Raw genomic sequence first — 16,058 nt, forward strand, 5'->3', positions numbered from 1 at the left:
GGGTGGTTCCATGGTTATAGGCTTGTCATTATTGCTGAGGTATGAAGCAGGTGTCTGCATAGTGTGGATGGAGTTCAAGAAAGAAAAGATGATGTGCACTGAGTTGCTGAGATCACACATTGAGCTCATAGGCAATTCACCTTGCTTTTTAAAGAAGAAATTGTGGCCTCCTGGAAATTCTATAATTCTCCATCTGGCTGACTATAAAACCTTTGTCTGCACACAATAAGAGTAGTGCTCTTCATGCCCCGGACTCTTGATTCAGGAATGTCTTCTACAGTTTCATAATACCTTGGCATAACTAATGCTGAAGGACCCTATAGATATATGGCAAGGAGAAACTTTTCCATATCTTCATAGACTTTAAGGCCAGAAAGTAGCATTAGAATTGTTGTCTGATCTGTATAGTACAAACGAAAGGGCCTTGCCCTGTAATTTCTGCATCAAGCCCTTCTGATTTAGCAGCAAGCATACTGCGAGTCCTCTTCCCACAGTTGATAGCAGATGTTGAAGACTTGCAGGTCAGAGTTGCATTGGAAGAAAATTCAGTGATGTGTAATGTGAGTCTCTGTTCTATGTGTAACATGTTTTGTTCACATACACACTCCTGGAACAGAGATGCAGCAAACAGCATGAAGGCAATCCCTTCTTCGTAGAATTTCAGCCTTGTACCAGTGCCCAGTTCCCAGGGAGCAACACTTTCTCAAGAATTTACCTTAATTAAAGAATTAAGGCAGAAGACAACTGCCCTGGTTGGCTGCCATAGCTCTCTCAAAGAAGTGCATCAGAACAACAAAGCATGGTCTGCAAGACTAGAAACTTGTTCATATACCAAGAAGAAAACTTGAGGTTCTAACAAGTCACCTGGCGACTCCTCTCCTTTTCAATAGCCAATGCAGCATAAATTACTCTTCTTGCCTCAGCATTTTAGCAGTAAAGTTTCTGTGCCTGGATTCCATGTATTAGAAAGAGAACTGCTGATTTTTCCAGTACCGAGTATGGTGTCATGAAATAGGTTAACCCTTTCATCCTTGAATATGAGCCTGTGACTATTTAGTGGGATGGTGTATTGACAGATCTGAGTTCTTTTAATACCTCTATGTATTTTTAATGGTGACCTTCATAGTGCTGCTAAAAGCTTATTTGCCCTTAAATTTAGTGAAATGTGTTCTTACAAGGCAACAGGCCGAGGGATGTACTATTACATTTTTGATGAACGCTATAGAAATTTATAACAAATATAAAAAGTTGTAAACTCCTTTGATAAAAGAGCTTTTATGGTGCTAGCAGATGGCGCTTCCAGGGATTTAACTGACAACCAGGACAAAATTAGTATACAAATTTGACCATTTTCTAATTTCATCTATAAGACATTAGTGAAACTGAGTTTGGAATTCATTTATATTTAATCAAAGTATAGGCTTGTAAAATGAGTTTCAGTTCATGAGGCATAGGAGACTTTGAATTCAGACAAAATCCCAGGATCTATATAGGGTTTTGTTTATAATCTTCCGAAATTGTAGGGCTGTGAGATTGAAATATTCTCAGAACAGGTGTCTGGAAGAATAACCTCTAGGGATCCCAGGATAGGTCAGTATCTGTTAATTCAGCTGTTTCCTCTGCAGATAGTGGCAGTAATGGATTGTGGAAGGGAGGAATGAATACACATGTTAACAATATCTGTCTGGGAAAATATTTTGGTATAAATGCTAGAAATGTAGTATAGATGACATTCAGGTTTCAGCCTCAACCTGAACTCTGCCCCCTGTGTCTCTGCCCACCTTCCACGTGACATACAGGATGGAGACTTCCCCATCTGGCACACACAAATGAAGTCTGCCCTAATGAATATTTGTAGCTGAGTATAGGAAGCGCCTGCTCTAGGGATGCAGTGGTATACTCATGTGAGTCATCCTTCTAGCTCAGATGAGGTCAGTGGGGGAGATAGAGAAAACCCACTAAGTGTCGTAGGTATGAAGGTCAGACACTTGTCTTCAGAGGATTTGTATCATGTTGGAAACACCTCTATGATTGTCGTGAGTTGTGCAGCTGGCTAGTGCCTATGCAATATGTAGGGGCCCAATGGGAACCAGTGATTTTGTGACTGACCTGAGGGTAGAGGAGTAAGGGGCTGGTGGTACAGGTTGCCTGAAGTACAAGGAGACTCGTGTCCATGCCAGCTAATTCTCCTCTCGTGTACATGTCTGTGGCTAGTATTTCCATGTCTGTGGCTAGTTTCTGTTGACTGCATAGTGTTAAAATAGTTATTGTGGCTCTTTCATCCCCACAGGTAGGGGTGTGAGATTTTTTTTTTTGAGGGGGGGGGGAGCGGTGGAGAAATGCTGAAGCTGAGATCACAGATCTGAGAGGCATTCACAAGGATGGAATGAGTGTTTTTCTGGAGTAGGGGAGAGAGATGGTGAGGGTGCTAATTACTTAAAGCAATGGTTGTCAACCTATTTATCATCATGGGCTGCATTTGTAGCTCTCTGATATGTGAGCCTCATCGCACAAAATATATACTACCTCAATGACCCTGATACATCATGGGTCGCAGCTGCGTGCTGGCTGGACTGGAGGTAACTTCTTAATCAAAGCTAAGCTAGAGAGCTGGTGCCAGTCTACTGCAAGAGTGTACAGAACGTGTCTCAGCTCTCCCCTAATTGTAAATCACTGCCATGCTTCACCTTGGTAAAAACAGCCCTAGGCACGAATCTTCTCTGCTATGCATGTAACCATTGCAGTTTTGAGAGTGGATCAAGAAAAGAGCAATTTTCAGACATTGAAAATTGGCTATTTCTTTCACGGTGTCAGCTCAAAAACAGCTCCTCCAGTTGCATGTGCTTTTAAAAAAAAATATTCTCCTTTGCATTCCAGGCCAAAAGACATTTTTAGTCAAGAAATCTGCCAGGGGTTGGTGACAAACACCTATATCTAATGGAAACTGTCTTGCTTCCTTGACTAAGGGCTCTCAGTTGCAACTCCCTAATATCGGTGCAAATACTGTTATTGACTAGTGCAGGATTTTAAGTGCTCCCAGCTCCCAACCCTAAAGATAAATTAGCTATAAGATGCCACTTGGGCATGAATGGCTTTATTCTAATGCTTTCTCCAACCAAAGTTGGTTGTAATGCCTAAAATGACCCTGATTGTTGATTGGGCTCTCACCCCCATTGTTCTAGGCACCATCCTCACATAATGGGAAGACTGTCTCTGAACTGAAGGGCTTGCAGTTCAAGTCTGACTAGGATAGGTGGTTATGGCAGACAGACGACGGGAGGCAAAGATGACTTTGAGATTGGAAGGTGTACCATTAATTGCCAGACTCTTTTGCACGACTCTCTGAAATCTTAAATGTATGATTCCAATAGAAACCCCAGAGGAAGCTTCTAACATCTGCCACCATGGGAGGCTACACTTGAGTTAGTGCTGGTGGGGGAGAACTAGAATATTCATTTTCTTTCTTTTATAGAAAATCCCCAACATAAAGCCTGTTTGATTTTTATTTATATTGTCATAGCACCTGCAATGTGCTAGGTATTGTACATGTATAGGAAGACTGGCCCGTTCCTAAAGAATTTCCCCATTAAGCCTTAATGGAAGATGAAGCCAAAGGTTTTGGGGGAGAGTGAAGTCTGTGTACCTTTTTGGGTAGTTCATGACACTCTAACTTCATTGAACAGCTATAGTTACCAAATAACTACCAGATTTCAGCCTAGAATGTGTACGCCGTTGACCACTGAGTGCATAGACGTTCAAAGAATTTCTGATATTACAAAATAAGATTTGTACGGTGTTGGTGGGAGGGATTGTGGGGGAGGATATGTTTCTGGGTGGCACCCATTTCTATTGATCCATGGTGTAGTTAGCAGCATAAGAATCTAAGAATGGCCATACTGAATCAGACCAAAGGTCCATCCAGCCCAGTAAACTGTCTGCTGACAGTGGCCAATACCAGATGCCCCACACGGAGGGAACACGACAGGTAATCCTCACATGCTCCCTCTCCTATCACCCATTTCCAGACAGACAGAGGCTAGGGACACCATTCCTACCTATCCAGACTAATAGCCATTGATGGACCTAAGCTCCATGAATCTATCTAGCTCTTTTTTGAACCCTGTTAGTCCTAGTCTTCACCACATCCTCTGGCAAGGAATTGCACAGGTTGATTGTGTGTTGCATGAAGAAACACTTCCTTTTGTTTGTTTTAAACCTGCTGCCTATTAATGTCATTTGGTGACCCCTAGTTATTTTATTATGGGAATAAGTAAATAACTTTTCCTTATTCACTTTTTCCACACCAGTCATAATTTAATCCCCTCTATCTCACCCCCCTCCCCCCAGTCTCCTCTCTAAGCTGAAAAGTCCAAGTCTCTTTAATTTCTCTTCATATGGGACCCGTACCAAACCCCTCATAATTTTGTTGCCCTTTTCTGAACCTTTTCCAATGCTAATAATCTTTTTTGCAATGAGGTGATCACATTTATATGCAGTATTCAAAATGTGGGTGTACCATGGTTTTATAAAGGGCAATAAGATATTATCTGTCTTATTCTCTATCCCTTTTCAGTGATTCCTAACATTCTGTTTGCTTTTTTGACTGCCACTGCACGCTGAGTAGATGTCTTCAGAGAACTATTCACAATAATTCCAAGATCACTCTTGAGTAGTAGTAACTAAATTAGTTTCCATCATATTTTATGTATGGTTGGGGTTATTTTTTCCAATGTGCATTAGAGCCGATCCCTAAGTTGCGAACGGTCGACTTACAACCGTTCACAGTTATTACCAAAGCTATTGTAAATGGCGGACCCCGAGTTACGAACGTGATCCACGCTTACGAACAGCGTGGTCGCGTGTAACTCTATGGGGTCCGACTTATGAATGAACCGAGTTACGACCAATTGCTTGGTCTGTAACTGGTTCGTAAGTCGGGAAGAGGCTGTACTTCACTTTTATCAACATTACATTTCATTTGCCATTTTGTTGTCCGATCACTTAATTTGGTGAGATTTTTATGAAGCTCTTCACAGTCTGCTTTGGTCTTAACTATCTTGAGTAGTTTAGTACCATCTGCAATTTTGCCACTTCACTGTTTACCCCTTTCCTCTAGATCATTTATAAGTTGAATAAGATTGGTCCCTGGACAGACCCTTGGAGGATCCCACTAGTTACCTTTCTCCACTCTGAAAACTTACCATTTATTCCTACCCTTTGTTTCCTGCCTTTTAACCAGTTCCCAGTCCATGAAAGGACCTTCCCTCTTATCCTATGATAACTTGCTTTACTTAAGAGCCTTGGTGAAGGACCCTGTCAGAAGCTTTCTGGAAATCTCAGTATACCATATTCACTGGATCTCCCTTGTCCACAATCTTGCAAACATTTATGACAATCTTGGAAGTTGCCCATACAGGCAGAATGCTTCCCAATCAGAATAGGCAGGTGAGGTCACTGGTTCAGTGACTGAGAGAAATGTTAAATAGTTTACCTCAGCTTTTGATAGTGAAACTTCATAGGATTCAATGAAGCCATGTGCACTGAGGAAGAGTTTAAACATGGGCAGAGGAACACATTGTGTGTGACTGCATTTATGGAAAATAAGCTTCCCCTCATACACACTTAAACAAAATGAGCAGTCGTCTGTCTCTCTTCCCGTGTATTTGGGAGCAGGGAACTAGAAGAGCAACACTGGCTGGACACTTAATGCCAAGACCAGCATCTGTCTTCTCAAGTTTGGACCCAATGCCAAAGCATGTTGCTGTAAGTGCAAAGGAATTTAGCATTTGTTACAAACCAGTAAATGAAAGCGCTAACTCTGTATCCCTCATAATTCCATGTCTGAAATCCATGTTGGGGCACCTAATTAGTTGGCCATGTTTTCAAATATACGGGGCGTGTCATTTGTCATTTTGTCCAGCCCCAAGGATTGACATGGGCACCTCCCAATCTAAAAGCAGGAATGTCTACAACTTGAGCTCAAGAGCTACGTTCCGTAGCTGGCTTGCAACAAGCTCTCATCCTGTGGCTTAGACGCAGTGCATGTGTTCATGTTGGTTACAACATGCACTTACCATGGGGTTACTAGACGGTTGCTGTCTTTCTAATGGTTGGTAAATGAATCTCCAAAACCTTGCCCCTGCTCTACCTCTTTCTTCTAAGATCCTCCCCACAGCACACATACCCTTCCTTCCATCTTAGGGTTGCCTGAGATAAATAAAATAAATTAGACATCAGGAAGTGTCTGAGTAAAAACACCAAATGGGTGGTAACCTGAGACCACGAGGAGCACTGATGGCTCCTACTTGATTCAGCAGGAGTTGCTGGGTATTGATTGCTTCTGAAAAGTCAGGCCACTTAAGTATGTAGCCTCCTAAAAATAAATTTAATAATTTGAGATTATGCTCCTACTTTGCCCAGGCTGAGTGGGTTCTGATTGGGTTCTTTTTCTGTGTTTCCACTACTAACTGTTCTGTACACAGTTAATATTAGGTACATCTCTGGCACCCATTACCATAGTGTCTGAGCACTAGGCATGTCAATATGTGGTCGACTACACGGTTAACCGATAAGCCTGGGCTTATTAGTTAATCCTATCAACAAAATGTACTCCCCCATCCCTGTTGCTGCCTCTGCTGCAGAGTGGCCTCCCCACCCCCTGCTGCCTCCCACAGAGGCAGCCAAGGGTGGGGTGGGAAGGCAGGAACTGATGCTTGAGGGAATTGGCTTAAAAATGCTTCCTGCAAGCACCAGCTCCTCCCCCTCACGTATAAACGTGTAACTTCTAAAATTCAAGCAGTTACACATTCACACAAATACACCCCTCCTGAGCACCCACAAACGTCTATCCTCAACAATCCTGTGACGAGAGAAACTTTATTATATTCATTTCACTGATGAGGAATTGAGGTCCTGGGGAGCAAAGTGACTTGCCCAAGTTCCACAGGAATTTGCTGCAAAAGCGAAGTTGAACCAGGTTTTTCCCAAGTCCTAGCCTAGTGCCCTAATCTATTGGGCCATCCTTTTTTGAAGTAAGCTAGGCTAAGAGTTGTACTACTGCTTCCCCCTGGTAGTGACCTCAGGTGGAGTTCAGAGCAGGGCAACTATCTGTTAGGATATATAATGCTCTCTTTCAAGGAAACACAGTTCTTTGGGAAATAATTTATTGGAGCTTGTCTATATTTGCATCTTTTCTTGTTTAAGGCAGAGATGCTTCATTTTGTAGGGGCATTAATATACCGCGTGAAACTAAGAAACGTCATTTGAATTCAAATCTGTTGTTTGTTACTTGTATGATTTGCTAGCACCTAAGAGACCTGGTTACAGACCACGTTTCCACTGTGCTAGGTGCTCTGCAGGCAAAGAATAAGAGATGGCCTTTGCTCCAAAGAGCTTAAAAGAATGTGAAACGTTAACAAGTTCCTTTGAAGCAGCGTTGCTTGGTCTCTCAGTAACTTTCCCTTTTGCAGGTCATTTTTTTTTAATTTCATTTGAGTATTTGTATCAAAATAGCTCCTTGCAGATTTTGTACTAAAGTGGTTTTGTCCCCCAGACGTGTGATGCTCCTCACTGATCACTGCTCCCCCTCTCCCCCATATTTGCTATCTTTCCCTTCCTCAAACCAATCATTAGTATTTTTCCTGACTCCTGGTCCGTCACCCTTTCTGTGGTTCCAACTGACTGCCAGCCACTTGCACTGATTCTCAGATGGCTGTCTGCAGGTGACTAGGGATGGAAAGTGTAATTTAAAATTTTGACTGTCACCGCTAAAAATCCTAGCAGTTACACAGTCACACATGCTGTGGGCTCTGTAGTATAAAGCTTATATATAACCAGTAAGCTGAAGCTTATCTGTTAACTGTTTATGCGGTTACACTTTTCCTACAGGTGACTCTCAGTATTCTGATGCCTTTGTTCCTCTCTGGCTCTTGATCTGTGTGCAGTCATAGCAACTAAAGCTGTTCCACAGAACACTTTTGGACAAAGATCCTTTCTCATGTTGTCATTTTACACTTTAATCCTCTCTTCTCTCTGCTCCTCCTTGCTCAATGTAGTGGTGCATTTCTCCTGCATTGATGTGCTCCCCGGGGCCCTATCGTTGGCCCATTCATGGCACGCCCTCCCACATACGTGTGATCTCTCTGGATGGTGACAGTCACTGGAACTCCTCAAGTCTAATCCCAGCCTTGATATTTGCCTTGAGGTCTTGGACAAGTCCCGGAGGGCAGAATTTTCAGAAATCTCCTCATTTTTGGTGTCAGCCTCTTGACTCAGTGCCTGATCTTCAGTGGTCTAGCTGAGTTTGGCTAGAGTTGCAAGTGCTCAACACTAATGAAAATTAGGCTTGCAGGGTCCTGGACTGAGCACCCTGAAATTAGTCGGCTGCCTCTGTTTCTCAGTCTATACAATATGTCTATTCTTCCACCTCAATAGAGTGTGCTGAGGGTTAAAATTAGGAAAGCCCTCTTGGAAACGAATAATGCTTTGTTAATGCTGAGTGGTGACGGTGATGTCATCTGAGTATCCTGTAAGGAGAATGCGAAAGCGTCTATCTCTGGTGTGTAGTGACTGAGAATTCCCTCGAATAGCTGCTTGAGTGACTGTTTGTTTAATCTTAGAGAAAACAAATTCCCTTAATCTTCACCACTCACCAAAAGTCCCTCTCTGTAATTAATTATATATTCTATCATTACAGTTGCCAAATCTCAACTTACTCCCTCTTCGGAATAAAACCAGACATGAATGCAGGAAGAAGGGAGACAGTCAAAAAAACAACCAGCCCTATTGCTTCAGAGTATACTTGCATACTATTACCTTGTGGAAAACCAGGTTTCCTTACAAGTCCATAGCCATTGTTGTCCAATACGTGAGCAGTCTTGGCAAAGATGAGTATTGTGTCCCCCTGACAGCGATTCATTGGCAATAGAGAGAATTCTGTATGTTCCTCAGGATCTGGTGTAACAGAAAAAGGAAACCACTCTCATGGTGTTGGAATGATGTAGCTATTGCTTCCCCTATTCATGTAGGTTCAAGGAAAAATCTCTGAGACTTAAGAAAAGCCTGTATAATACAAACCTTAGATCCTGCAAACAATTAAGAAATGAACAACTTTACTCATATGAAAACAAATATCTCATGGCACAAAATATATAGTATCACGAACTTTCGTGGGTAAAGCCCACTGCTTCAGATGAGATGATCTTGAGTGGGTTTTTGCATAAATATATATACTTTAATTAGTCTCTAGGGTGCTACAGGACTACTTGTTTTTACAGTTACAGATTAACATGGCTACCCCTTCTGAAATTTTTAATCATATGAGTCATCTTATTGATTTGAGTGGGATTATTTATGTGGAAATTTGTTTTGGACCAAGGCGTAACTCCACCCTTACTTCTCCAGGGCTGTGTAATATCCTTGTACTTCTCCGGGGATTTCTTGCCTTCATGGCCGCATGTTTTCCAATGCTAACTACCTAATGGGTATGTGTTGTTGTATTGGGGGTGGAGCTTAGGAGCCCTTGTCAGATCCCATTGTGCTAGATGCTGTACAAACACGGAACAAAGACCGAATCCCTAACTCAAGGAGTTTGAAATGTAACCAGGTTCTTTTAGATTGGACATACTTGAATGATCTCAATAGAGAGGGAGATAAAGTGTAACAAGAGCTGAAGACTCCATATACCACTTTCTTTGAAGTCCTCAAATCCAAGCCTAGGTGCTTTCCAAAAAATATGCTTTAGCTAAAAACCCAAGTGGTTGGGCCTGTGAAATTGAAATTCTTTGGCCTGTATTATACAGGCGATTGAGTAGCTCTGATCTACTCAAACTTTGGAAACCCTGGGGGCCACAATGATATTCCCAGCACATGCTGAGGGCTGCAACTTACCTGTGGTTGGATATACATGCAAATATATATGCAAATAAACAATGCACAGACCCCATTTAAGTCGGTTCTTCTGATATTAATAAAATGCAACATTTACCCGATTTCCACCCATATGACAACACTTTTAATGAGCAATGACAATCTGGGAATTTAAGTACTCAAACGCATATCAACAGAAGACCATTATATTGACTTTTTGTTTTGGCTGCCACCCGTTAGCCATGTGTTGAGTCCCATGTAAACCCAAACCGTACCACGGGCCGCATGTGGCCCACGGGCCACGTGTTGAGTAGCCCTGGACTAATGGCCTTCTGAACTTGAAGTGCTATGTACCTAATTAGCATTGTGCCATATAATGTCTTGGTTTTACTTATGTTTAAAGTGTAACTTTGGGAAATGTGTACTTTTGTAGTAAGTTCGGCTGAATTACTTGTTTTCAGTCTGACTTTGTCCCATCCCAGTCTCTTAGTAAATTCTGGGTAAAGGTCCACATGGAACGCTAAGCCTTTGTAGCCCAGACTTTGTACTGTAGAAGCAATAGGTGTGCTGGAGAATGTATCAGGAGGCAGTTTTTTGACTTGCATTAATGACTATTCAGCAGCATTCCTAAGAAGGCTTGTACTCTTTGCTAGCGAATGTTCTTCTCTCCTGTTTTTAGCATTTCTTGTTAGTAACCACAATTTGCTGGGCTTGTAGCAATGTCTTGCAAATGATACATAAACACAGAAACTGCAGTTGTCTGGTATTTATGAATCACAATCACTCTAGACCTGGCGCCAACTCAAAAATACCTTGAGAACTGCCAGGCTGTCTTTTATATACCAAAATAGAAATAAATCTTTACCTCGTCTCGTCCTTATTCTTTCATTCTGACTTAAATCAATTGATGGTTTTATGTAAGCTGGGATCTTTTGAACACCAGGCATGTACTGATAAAGGAAAGCATTCAACCTTTTTTAGGTCGAAAGGATCACATTTTTAGGTCCAAAGGATCACATCACATCAGTAGCTTTCAGTGTGAAAATCTGAAATGGAAGAGACTGAAAATTCCAATCAAATGCAACCCATGTCCTGCAGGGAAGGGAGTGGCAGAGAGGGAGGCCAGAATGAGGGCACCCAGGTTCAGCAATGAAAATTTAGGGGGGCTCATGACCCAGCGGGGGAAGCACGTGACAATCCCATGGTGAAGGTACGGGACTTGCGTGAGAGGAGAGCATAGGGAAACAGGTTTCTCTTCCTAGTTGTGATGCTGATTCACTGCTGCTTTAGGCAAATTACTTCACTTCCCAGTGCTCTCTTTCCCCATCTGTAGTAGGGATTTGAAAACTGCCTAAAGGGGTAAACCAGTTAAATGGTTTGTGTAACTAAATAACCACTGACTGTGGGTGGGTGGGCTTCTAAGGCTGTGCCCGGGAGTCAGAAGGGTTGTCCTCTAGTGCAGTGAACTGTTGGCAGCACGGACACAGTAAGTCTTAAACATGCTGCAGGAGGTCCACAAGAGTTTAAAAAAAGTGGTGTAGAAGGGGGCTAATGGGCACTAGAGTGACCTTTGCCTTGTCTTGGAGCAAGACCATAAGAGATAGAAAAGGAATGAGCAGATTGGAGTCAGTTCTGTTCCAGCGCAGTGAGCTACGAAAACAGTGGTGTTTTCCTCCACCTTTCATCTGCTGCAATTTCCCACTGGCAGTTTCTTGCTTCAGCTACAACTAGGCGGGGAGGGGGAGATTATGACCATAGAAGAACAAATTTATCACTTAATTAGCATAATCATCAGGGTTGCTGGAACTATAATTATCAAACAGGAACAAAATCTTCAGCATATCAACACTACTCTATTTTGCAAGTGGTGTGTGTGTTGGGTGGCTTTGATTCTGGGTCTCTTCTCGGTAGAACGTGATGCCCTTTGGCAAAGTGAGTACTTCAGCAGTTGCTGTCCTCTCTTCCTGTAGGATTTAGTCGCTAGAGGGAAGGGACACGGAGGATTTTGGCCATGGCCCCAAGAAAAAGAAGTGGACGGGGGATTTCGTTCATCTTCTGCTGCTTCCGAAGCAACGACCACCCAGAGATCACCTACCGGCTTCGCAATGACAGCAACTTCGCCCTACAGACCATGGAGCCGGCATTGCCCATGCCCCCGGTGGAAGAGCTGGATGTCATGTTCAGTGAGCTTGTGGTGAGTGTTGCCTGTTTCCCATGGCAGTGGGTAGCTATTTTTGGGAGGGCACCACAGAAAAATATTGGACCTTGCCCTGTTCCGTTGATGTCTATGGCGAATCTCCACTGAGTTTAGTCAGTCAGGCCAAGTGTTTAATTGAGCTTTAAACCAAAAGAAATTTAAGGGCTTGCTGCTGTTGCTAACTCCACTGTCCATGTGCCTTAAGTTCCTATTGGGCATGCCGGTGACTTCCAGCCATGCATGGGACAGTCATGGTTGATATAGTGCTTCTGCAAAAGAGAATTATGCACCTCCCACGGAACATGTGGTGTTTCGAGGCTCTGGAGCTATCCATCTGCCTCTCCTGGAATAAAACCAGCTCTATCATCAGTCTTTTCCCCAGGCCCCTTTTTGTTCATAGTTCTCTCCTTTACAGTGTATTGGTTTGTTTAGGCCTGATAGCGTGCCTGGTTCAGGATGGTAGATAGGACTCTGGCCCTATAGCGCCTGTGCTCTTTCAAACTCAGCTGATGCCGTGTGCAAATTTAGTGTTTACAAAAGAATCTAACTGTGTCTAAGCCAGAAGGCCGTAAGCAGGTAGTATAGGCTGGCATGGTGGGTAACTTTCCATGCACAACGCTGCCAATTCAACAGTCAGTCCTCACCCCGCACTCCAGTCTTGGAATTTTCCCAAGGGCGAGCAGCCAACTGGTGTCATCCCTATCCATGTTTAAACCTATCTCCTTGTCAGTTGTGATTCCTGGGGTGGGAGAGCAGGCTGGGCTGCAGAACCACTGGTAACCTGAAAAGGGACTGGAATAGCACCATGGGAAGCAGCTAGGTCGATGGAGCTTATGCATCGTGGAGAGGTAGTGCTCTGGAAGTTGAAATGTAGGTAGCTGGCCCAACTGAGTCGTTTCCCATTGCTCCAGGGCTGCTGTTACGAGGCATGACTGGCCCAGGGAGGACTGAGAGCACTAGCTGATCAGGGGAACAGATGGGTCCATCTCAGTGCTGTGGCAATGCAGGTGGCCATGAGGCCTAAGCAGTAAATGTGGGCATGTCCTCTATTCCGTTGCTAACACTGTGTTCCTGTTGGTCCAGCCACTGCAATTTCCCATCTCTGCAGCCTACGCGGGTGTGATAATCGCGCAAGAGGCATGTGGGTTCTTAAATGACAATTTTGGGCAGCAGGAGCCAAGGGAGCGAGCATGAGGAAGAGGGCACAATGGTGCTGTTTTGGTTTTTGTTCTGGTGCATATACCAGGTTGTGAGTTGACGGCACTCCACAGTATACTCAAAGCATCAATGATTCTTGTGCCCTGCGCATGCTGATTGGAAGGAGAAGGAAGGGAAGTGGAGGCAAACCCAAGTGGCAGCATTGCAGTTGGGCGAAATGTGGAATCTGTCTCACCAGAAATGCTGACCTTTCAGCTTTTGGTGACGAAAATGGAAATGTTGAAATTTTTCCTGGAACAGAATTTTGCCCCAGTTTTGGCATTGGTGAAAGCAAAATGGAGTTTTTAGTTTGCTGAACTGATTCAAAACTCAGCATTTTGGGTCATTTCAACATTAATGGATTTTCCCATTGTGCTTTGTTGCCTCAAGGTAGTTATATTTTGGGAACTTGATGCCTCCTTTTTTCTCATATGGGCCAGGCTTCCTGGCTAAAATGCATCTCCTGTCATGCAGCTTGCAGATGGGAAGTCCACATTGCACCATGAGACATGTAATTTTCCAGAAAATCTCCTCCTCCATAGTGGATAATGGAAACCTGAACTATAACTGCAATAAGGAAATACAATTTATTATTTTGTTGAACTGATTAGAAACATTTCTGGTTGGTTTAATACATCAAAATATCTTGGGTCAGTTCAACCTGACTCGGAACAAAATATTTCCATTTGATTTTTCTGATGGAAAATTTTCAGCAGAATCAAAGTTTTCCCATGGAGCATTTTGATTTTGTGGGAAAACAAATTTTTTCACTGGGAAGACTTTCAGTGGACAATTCCTGACCAGGTCTGTTTTATGTTTAGTTTGGCTGTGCTAGAGTATGCCGGGACCCAGCCTTAGTATAGCCATGCTACAGCTCCCTCTGGTTTTGCAGAAACCTCCCTGGAGATTTGGGGTTGAGGCTTATCAGAAGCCATTGAACACCAGGCTTGAGGCTCCTACAGAATCCCTGTTTATCCAGGAGGCCCAGAGCACTCCTTCCTGCCACTGAGAAGCATATGGTGGCTTCTTTTTGCAGGGAAGAACCTGGTGCCGCCTTGGTGTTTGGACCACTCTCACCATACATGATATTTAGGGAGGCCTGACTGGCCTTACATGATAGGGTGGTGTGGCTAAAAGTGATTAGAAAGAGGACGATGCACACACTCTGCTATGGAGCACCCACTCCCTGCTGTGAAGATTTTTTTTTTTTAATTTATTTTCCCCTAACTGGCTTGCAGAATTGGCCCAAAATTTGACCGCTTCTTCTGACAGGAGTCAGCTGTGACCCACCGTATGAGGGAAGACTCCTCCAGTTGGAGGAAATTCTATAACTGTGACCAATCGCAACACACACTTGTTCTTTCTGAAATTCAAAGAATCCATGGGGATTCACTGAAGCTCTCATTTTGGGCTTTTCCCCCTCTCCCTGTTAGAAATATTTGTGAGAAACTCTTGTGGGGCTTTCCCCAGTATTTGCAAGACTGCTCTGATTTCTCTAACATTTTGCAAACTCAATAATAGGCAAACGTTCACCAGGAAAAGTTTAAAAAAAAGTTGCTGCAACTCTTTTTGGTCAGATAGGGCTAGGAGTAGCCACACATTCATGTTGCTCGCAGGAACCTGTCGGTGTTGAGTACTAGATTTCAGCATTAGTTAAATGATTTGGAAAATGTCCCACTGTTTCTGTGTAAGCCCACTGTGTAATATTTGGAGCAGCGACAGGAAAAACAGCTAGGGGTGTAGGGCTGATTTTTACGCTTGCTGAAGCCTGGTAGAAGGCTGAAAGGTGTCTTTTTAAAATCTTGGCAGGTCTGATGGTGCCACACAGTTTGCACTCGATGACTTGTAGCTGCTCTAGGAGCGCATCTTTCCTCTTTGTATGAAAGGCATTTTGAATCCACTTAATTACCTTGGTAAACAGGGATGAGGTGGCTTGAAATATGTGGAAGGAATCTTGAGGCTTCACACGTTGAAATTGGTGTTAGGACAGGCTTAGAATTGTAGGGTTTTTTATGTTGTACTTGTTTGTGGATTGGTGCACTATGGATCAGTGATGTGATAAGATTTGTTTTACGGTAGCACCCAGTGACCCCGTCTTTTGTACAGTTCAGCAAACATTAATGTAAGAGGCTAACTTCAGTTCAGAAGTACATGGCTAATGCTTTCGCTCAGGGGTAGGGAGCCTTTTTTGAGCCGGGAGCCACTGAAGCCTGATAGAGGGCTTCAAAAAATCAGTCGGGGGGGGGGGGGGGAGGAAGGGAGAGACACTCCCCACATTCCTCTTGCACACCAGAGCCTAGGGGAACCCAGGCCCATAGATTTTGTGTGCTCCAGTCCTATCGGATGTGGGGGCACCCTGGAGCACCAGTGCAGGCTCCCCAATATGGTTGTAATTGGGTTGATTACCCAATTAACTGGTACGCAAAAGCTTACCTGTTAATGCCATAGAGTAGACTTTAGATGCATTTTCTCCCCTCCCCCACTAGTAAATTTTTTTAGCAGGCTGGTCAGCAGCTCAGCCCAATCCCAGCTTGCACTGAGTTCCAGGGCATACCCCACTGCAGCTCTGCATTTAAAGAGTATTAGGAGCCGAGCCAAGCGGGCGGGCAGCCTGGCTCGTGCAGGGTCCAGGAGCTCAGACCCGCTTTGGACGGGACTGCTGCCACGCCATGCTGCTGTCAGCTTCAGGGCAACAGGCAGCTGGTTTTTTAAACTGGCTCACTCACAGACCAGCTCTTGCCTGGCACCCCGTGCTGCTGCCTCTCATACAGAGGCTGGGCTACGATTAAGTTGTTTA

The 16,058-nt window shown here is 43.7% G+C and overlaps 1 protein-coding gene across 3 annotated transcripts in view; it reads left to right on the forward strand.

The window, feature by feature from the left end:
- DAAM1 (dishevelled associated activator of morphogenesis 1) overlaps positions 1-16,058 on the forward strand; it is a 196,751-nt gene that overhangs the window by 59,638 nt on the left and 121,055 nt on the right. For all 3 annotated transcript variants that reach the window (XM_075926322.1, XM_075926324.1, XM_075926323.1), the window contains exon 2: positions 11,838-12,061. In XM_075926322.1, the coding sequence (XP_075782437.1) occupies positions 11,879-12,061 (183 nt within the window). In that variant the 5' untranslated portion in view covers positions 11,838-11,878. The remainder of the gene's footprint in view (positions 1-11,837; positions 12,062-16,058) is intronic.

Source organism: Pelodiscus sinensis, chromosome 4 (assembly GCF_049634645.1).
Source record: "Pelodiscus sinensis isolate JC-2024 chromosome 4, ASM4963464v1, whole genome shotgun sequence".
Classification (NCBI taxonomy): domain Eukaryota; kingdom Metazoa; phylum Chordata; order Testudines; family Trionychidae; genus Pelodiscus; species Pelodiscus sinensis.